Source organism: Carlito syrichta, unplaced genomic scaffold (assembly GCF_000164805.1).
Source record: "Carlito syrichta isolate Samal-C Ts95f unplaced genomic scaffold, Tarsius_syrichta-2.0.1 Scaffold315953, whole genome shotgun sequence".
Lineage (NCBI taxonomy): Eukaryota > Metazoa > Chordata > Mammalia > Primates > Tarsiidae > Carlito > Carlito syrichta.
The window spans coordinates 123797-131319 of record NW_007260049.1 but is presented as its reverse complement, the minus strand read 5'-3'; the positions used below and the strand labels follow the sequence as shown (position 1 = coordinate 131319).

Below are 7523 nucleotides of genomic sequence, written 5' to 3'. Positions count from 1 at the left end.
ACTTGCCCCAAGTCCTTGTCTGGTTTAGGGGAACCCAAAACTTGGCCAAGGTTCTCTACTTGCTTTGAACAAGTGGTCTCAACCTTCTGGATTTGAGTTTCTTCCCTAAAAGATGGATTGGGGGAGCCTACCTCATAAAGTCATTAGAGAGGTAGAGTGTTTGAAAATGCAACTGATGCGGAGTCAAAATGCAAACCCCCATGAAGCTGAGGAAGGAAGAGGTGCAGCCTGTCCAAATGGCAAAGAAAGCTACTGACAAATGAGACCTGCATGATGAAACCACTGAACAGTTGAAGAAGAGCAAATTGACAAGCAAGAGGACATGATGGAGGTCTCCAAGAGAACGACCATAACAAGATGAAAGATACTCTTAGGGAAAATATGGGGTCCCGGAAGATTTTTGCCAAAATGCTACAACAATTTGGTTGGACAAATTGTGTCACAGATACCAGTCAACATTGGATTAATTCTTTGTTGGGTCTAGGAATTAGTACATAGTTGCAACTACCACCCACCTTTGTTAAATATAAAATAGAATTTCCCCATCACTTTTCATTATTTCATTTTTTTAAAGATGAAGTGCCAAGCATGCCATTTGGAGGTTACATCCTTTGAGAGTCTGATGTCTAAGTGACTGATTCCTGGAATGCACTATCCCTGCTAACCACATGGATCTCCCCTTTCGCGTCTGTCTTCCTCACTGAAAGTGAGCTTCACATGGATAGGGACCATGCCGTGTCCTGTTCATTGGTGAAACTTTAGTGCTTGCCACAAAGCAGGGATGGCTGGCTGGCTGGGTGGGTGGGTTTAGGGATGGAGAGATGGAGGGATGGAGGGACAGAGGGATAGTACGTAGGTAGGTAGATAGACAGAGAAGGAGTCTGCACAAAATGAACATTTATTTGGGGTGGTATGGAGGGTGCCGCACGTACAGGCTCTCGATGGTGTGCAGGGACTGCTTCCAGCAGTCCTTCCAGCGTTGAGCCTCCTTCATCTGAGATGTGTTGTCGTCCTGGATCCTCTTCAACTCCTCCTCAAAGGATGCTAAATATTTCTGGGAGGAAGGTAGCAGGAGGGGGCCACATGAACAGGGACTTCTGAACTCTCTGCCCTAAGGGAATGCTGTAAACTGCTGGCAGGTGGCTTTTAACCCATTCTGGGCACTACCAAGTGGTCCACAAACCATTTCCCAGGTTGAAATCAGGCCCAGTTGTTTTCCCCATTTTTTAAGATGGAGCCTTGCCTGGAGTCACCTAGCTAGAAGGAGGCTGAGCAGGGACTAGGACCCATGTCTGTCTGACTCTGGACCCTGCGTTCCTTCCTAACCTGCTCTGTGGTCCACCCGGAGCTCAGGAGTCCTGGTTCCTGGCAGGTTGAGCCCACCAGACCTCTTGCCCTCACTGAACACAGCAGGCAGAACTGCTTCTTCCACCTGGGGCTCAGAGGGGCAGCTGGAGAAGGGCCAGTCCTGGGCACTCTGGGCTCTTCCAACAGTGGGACTAGTTGACCTCTTAACAGGACAAGGTTTCTCTCTGGACACCAGGACCAAAAGACCATAAATCCTCAGAGCTGAAAGGTCCCTCAGGTGGCATCTGGGTGCAGCCTCCTCATCAGGCCAGCTCCATGGGGGTCTAACAGGCACTGGGATCAAGTCCTGGCTCTGCCCCTCTGTAGTGGCATAGAGGGGGCAAATTTCCTTAAGTGTGATGCCTCATGTCAAGAACAGAAGCTCCCTGTCAGTGCTCCAGAGGTACTCCTGTTCCTGCTGCTTGTCATTGCCATGGACCTCTACAACCATGGCTTCCATGCCTGTTGACAATGTCCCCTAGCTCTGGCTCTACTGTGCCCTGAAAGCCTTTCTCCACCCCCAATCTGAGTGGGGTTTCACTCTGCTGGGCTCCCACAGCACCGGGATCACACTGCAGACTCAGGACTAGACTAGACCCACAGCCATGTCCTTGTGCCTGAGACTGTCAATTGTTCCAAGTGCTGAAGCCCATAGCTCTGGGGTGCACTGCCCCATGAGCCCAATGTTGGGGTGCCGGGTGATAGGAAACTCCCTCCTTCCCAAAGAAATCAGACTGAGCTGTGCTCCCTGGACACACCCATTTTCCCTCCCTCATCTACTTCTCACCAGGTACACGGCATCCCGAGCTTCCACGGTTGCCAGGTGGCCCAGGGTCGTTTTGGTGGTGGATATTGATGGTGTTTTTCGAAGAAGAATTTTGTTTTGGATGGTGACTTCGGTGGGTTTGATCCCTGGCCACTTCCTACAAACAAATGTGTGTGAATGTCCCATGGGCTTGTCTTCATCAAATCAGAGTCCTCCCACCATCCCTGTTGGAAGAGCTTAGCATATTTCTTTTTAAAAAAATGCCATGACTTTACACATCTTAACAGAAAGCGGGGGAAAAAACACTCTACTGAGCATTGTAATACTCCTTTAAGATCTCTTTCATATTCCATGCTGTTCTAATCATTGTGTGCAGACAGTCTTGGGTTGTGTGGAAGCAGAGTGCCACAGCTAGCTCAAGCTGCTTCCCTGTTCTGGGCCTGTTTCCTCATCAACCTGTCAGCCAGGCAGTGGTCACCAGCTCCTGGCCTACTTTTCCTAGTATGCTATAAAGGCCCCTTCTGAGAACATAGCTGAGCAAATCACTGCTTTGCTTCTTCTTTCAGAGTCACATTCTTGGGGCTTAAGGGACAGGCACTTTTTTTTTTTTGAGTTGGAGTTTCACTGTCACCTAGGCTGGAGTGCAGTGGCATGCTCATGGCCACCCCAGCATCAACCTGCTGGGCTCTGGTGATCCTTCTGCCTCAGCCTTCCAAGTAGCCAGAACTATAGACGTGCACTACCATGACCAGCTAATTTTTTGATTTATTGTAGAGATGAGGTCTTGCCAAGTTGCCCACGCTGGTCTCAAACCCCTGGGCTCAGGCACTCCTCTTACCCTGGCCTCCCAAAGTGCTGGGATTACAGGCTTGAGCCACCGCGCCCAGCTGAGACAAGCACTTTGACTACTCTCTTCACACATGATCTCAGACTGTTCTCCCATGGGGACAGGCCTCCCTTTCACTGTGAGCCCCTTTGGTCCTTATCCTTCGAACTCATAACTGTGGAGCTTTTTGTAGGTGCCAGGGGTTCTCTGGGCTCTCTCTTATTTAACATCCTCTTCATAATATCATGTAAAGTAGACTGCCATTCCCATTTCACAGATGAGAAAACTGAGGCTCAGAACACAATGCCTTTCCAAGGTTACCATTCTGTCAGACTTTGGGGCCTGAGCCTCTACCTGTTACCCTGTACCACCCCCAGCAGATACAGCTAGTCATGGTAGTCCTTGTTGCTGTTGGCCCTCACCTGCTCCCACGTTCAATCAGGGGCTTCTCATTCTCTTCCTCCAGAGAGAGCCCAGCGAGTTTCCTCCGTATGAGGACTGAGATTTTCTGCTTAGGGGGCTCCGTCCCTAGAGGCAAGAGACAGGTTGACTGTGGCCTCACTGACTGCCTGAGATCAAGTGACTTCCTTGTTGTTACATTTAGAGATATAGAGCTTGCAGCTCCCTCCTCCCCACTTGGAGTCTCCAGTGGCAGGCCGAGGCCCCTCCATGGAGAAACTGAATGTACCCCTATGTGGCTGGGGGCAGTGGTGGGAACAGGGGTCATTGCTGGAGGAATCAGAGGGTGGTCTGGGTGCTGCTCCCAGCTCCAAATCTGAGCTTCATGCCCCGACCCTCCTGAGGTTTGCTTGAGGCCTCGAATATGCTCTGTAGAATGTTCTTTGGCTCGTTCTAGCCCATATGGATTCTGAACTAAGAACTTCCCCTGGAACAAGCACATCTGAGGTTGTTCCTCAGATGTCCGGCTTGCAAATCCAACCCTTGATGTTCTTTCTTGATGGGGAGGAGAGGGTCTGTGTGCGGAGTGAGAGCAGGCGGGCAGGAGTGGCTGGCCCTGCACGCTCCTCTGCCATGACAGGTAGTGTCCACATATACTAGAGAGGACCAGGACTGGTTGTCAGCAAACTTAAAAATTGTCAAAGTATTGGTGACAAATGATATCTGAATAATGTTTATATTCACATTTGTCATCATCAGTAAAGCTGAGCGTCATTCATAGTTACTAGCCACATGTATTCCTTCTCTTTTGAAGTGTGTGTGTTTGCCCTTTGTTCTTTAAAAATTTGACCTGTGAGAGTTCTTTGTACTACAGGGAAATCAACCCTTTCTCTGACCTACAGGTTGTGATGGATACTTTTTCTGTTTGTGGTTTGTCTTTCTATCTTGCGACATTTTTATGTTTTTGTTTTAGCTACAGAGAAGTGCCATTGTTTTCTTTATGGCCTCTGGCGCCCATGCCATACTTAGAAAAGCTGGCACTAACCCCAAGAATATGAAAATATTTACTATTAGGATTTTATTTTTGATCCATTAGGCATTTGCCTTTTTAATTAAAAAAAATTTTAATACAAACATACAACAAAAAAGTAATCGGTCCCCTCAGTGGAGGACCTATTTTCACTCTGCTAGAGTTGGAGAAAGCAGAGCCTCTTCACAACCCACCTCTCACTCAACCTCCACCCCCCTGCCCTGACCCGGGGTCAGAGCACGAGGCTGGTGGTGCCACTTACTTGCCACCTGGACATCATCAATGGTGACCACTTCATCCAACTGTAGCAGGAACTTCTCAGTGAAGGTGGCCAGGCTGGCTATGAAGACCCGGCAGTGCTTCCTGGTAAGTTCCTGGGAAAAACACGAAGAGCACAGTGTTGCAAGGAGAGGAACTTTCTCCCAAGCTGGCGGGGGAGGGTTGGGTGGATTGTGTAGGAAGGATTTGGGGAGCCAGCTGCTAAGCCAAGACCAAAGCAGTTGTATCCACTGTGTCCAAGTTAACCAGCAGCTGGTCCTCAGCCGGGAGGCCTCCCCCAAGAGGTGATTTGGCCTGAAGATAAGAAATGATTCAGAAATGACCAAGGGACACACACAGAAACAATTCACAGAAGAAGAAATGAAACTAGACATGGATCGTGAAAAAAAGGTTGTCATTAATAATTTTGTAATTAATTAATTCAGAGGTCAAAAAGGGTACAAGCTAAGTAGCCAATAATAACCATTTTACCTCTAAAACTCACCTACTTTTATGCCTACTTTGGCCAAGGTGCCAACTGAAGGTCCCACCCAGCCCTGTCAGTGACTGTCCATTAGGCCATGTTTTTGGAGGAGGCCCCGCCTGGGGAATCAATAGCACCACTGACCTCCAGCTTCTCTCTGTTCATCCTAATCACGTTGTTCAGTTCTTCCTGTCTTTTCTCTTCTAATAAATTCAGGGTCTCCCTTTCTTGGCGATGTGTGGGGTGTCCAAGATTTGGATGGAGCTTCTGAGCATTTTCATCCTTCAATCGAACAATTCATAATTCATTGAGGGTTTTGACTCAGCCTTGAGGTCAGGACCAAAAAGTCACCTTCTATCAGTTATGACCATGACCAGACTGATAGCCAGATCAATTCTGACCCGGGTGTGTGGAGGGCTGTGGGTAGGCAGAGGAGTGGCAGAGAGGGCAAGAGGGGAACCTGGCTGGAACTGACTCAGAGGATTCAGGGGAGGGCAGGCTGAGCATCTACCTGGCTCAATCAGGACTTTAGTCCAATGAAACCAGCAACATCCATGTCCCCCAGTTTGAAGGACCAGTGTGGGCCATCATTGTTGATCCCAACGAACCCAGAGAACCAAACCATTAAATCCAACAAGGAGTTTGCTAAACAGTTTCTATGTAGGAGTTGTCAGCTCAGCTTTTATTTTGCCAATGCCTCCTGTCCCTCAGCTCCCATCCAATAATCCCAAACCTGGCACATCTTGCCTTGGACTTAGCCTTGCCCACGACCTGCCTCCAATTCTGAACCCCCAGGAACCCTGGTGTGGAATGGAAGAACTGGTTCAGGAGTCTCACCCTTCTTTTCTCCTGCTGCTTCAGCTGTTCCTCATACTGTCCTCGGCTCTCTTTCATGGAGGTACAAAACTTTTTCCAGTGGTGTGCCTTAAAATTCTCCATCACCAGCCAACACACCTGGGGCAGCAGCTCCTCAAATCTCCTCATCTGGATTCGTAATTCTGCAGGAATTGGGGGTTGAGAGCAAAGGAAGGAACAGAATAGAATCAAGATGCTGAGGTAAAGTCTCCATAAAGGCCAAAGTAGTTTCCCAAAGGGAAAACCCTGATCTCTGATGTGGTAATAGCTATTTCATCAAAAGGCATCCTGGGGTTAAACTAGTATAGAAAATACTGTTTTAAACAAGTTCAAAAGGCTTTTCCTCTCTACTCTGCAAACTTCTCAGCTCATTTAAAATGCATTGTGTCTTTCAGCATTTCTGGTGAGTTCTCATCCATTATCTCTTCACCTCTAGTCTCCTCCCTCTCCCCCTGCACCTTCAAATAGCCATACATTAGACCTAGACTTTCATCTATATCTCTCCACCTCTCTCCTTTATTTTCATCTCTTTTCTTTTCTGTGTTATATTCTGAATATTTTCTTTGGATCTGCCTTCGAGCTCACCAATTTCACCATCAGCTGTATACAATCTGGTAGTAAAGTCATTCATACCTTTAAAATTTCAACTTATTTTTTCCGTGGTAGAATTCTATTTATTTCTCTTTCATATCTACTTGGTTGTTTTAATCGATTCTTGCTTCTTATTCATGTTCCCAATTGCCTCTTTTACTTAACTAGAAGTGTATTATTTTATATTCTGTGTCTGGTACTTTCACTATCTGAAGTCTTTGCTGGTCTCATTCTGTTGCTTCTTGCTCAAGATGTTTTTGTTGGCCGGGCTCAGTGGCTCAACCTGTAATACCAGTGCTTTGGGAGGCCGAGGCAAGTGGATTGCCTGAATCTGTGGATTTGAGACCAGTCCGGGCAACTTGGCAAGACCTCATCTCTGCAATAAAAATCAAAACTTAGCCAGGCGTGGTAGCACATGCCTGTAGTTCTGGCTACTTGGAAGGCTGAGGTGTAAGGATTGCCTGAGCCCTGCAGGTCAACAGTGGGGTGGCTGTAGTGTGCCACTGCACTACAGCCTGGGTGACAGAGTGAGACTCCAACTACAAAAAAAAAACCAAAAAAAACGATGTTTTTGTTTGTGGGGGTTTTTTGTTATTACTGCTTGTTTATTACTGTGGCTCTTATCTTTTTTTTTTTTTTGAGTCAGAGTCTCACTCTGTCGCCCAGGCTGGAGTGCAGTGGCACACTCACAGCCACCCCACTGCCTTCTAAGTAGATGGAACTACAGGTGTGAGCTATCACGTCCAGCTTATTTTCTTGATTTATTGTAGAGACGCGGTCTCACCCAGTTGCCCAGGCTGGTCTTGAACCCCAAGTTCAGGCAATCCTCTTGCCCTCCCAAAGTGCTGGGATTACAGACTTGAGCCACCGCACCTGGCCATTCTGGGCATCTTATTTGTGGGAATCCTTTGAGGCTTGAGTTGAAAATAGGTTTTTCAGCCAGGCTCGGTGGCTCAGCCTGTAATCC

At 47.7% G+C, this 7523-nt stretch overlaps 1 protein-coding gene across 1 annotated transcript in view; it reads right to left on the bottom strand.

Annotated features, from left to right (window-relative positions):
- Positions 1 to 877: 877 nt before the first annotated feature.
- CCDC180 (coiled-coil domain containing 180) overlaps positions 878 to 7523 on the bottom strand; it is a gene marked incomplete at its 5' end in the record, with an annotated part of 117230 nt that continues 110584 nt past the window's right edge. The window contains 6 exon segments of the mRNA XM_021706715.1: positions 878 to 1054; positions 2135 to 2270; positions 3362 to 3467; positions 4631 to 4742; positions 5255 to 5392; positions 5948 to 6108. Coding sequence (XP_021562390.1) covers positions 899 to 1054; positions 2135 to 2270; positions 3362 to 3467; positions 4631 to 4742; positions 5255 to 5392; positions 5948 to 6108 — 809 coding nt within the window.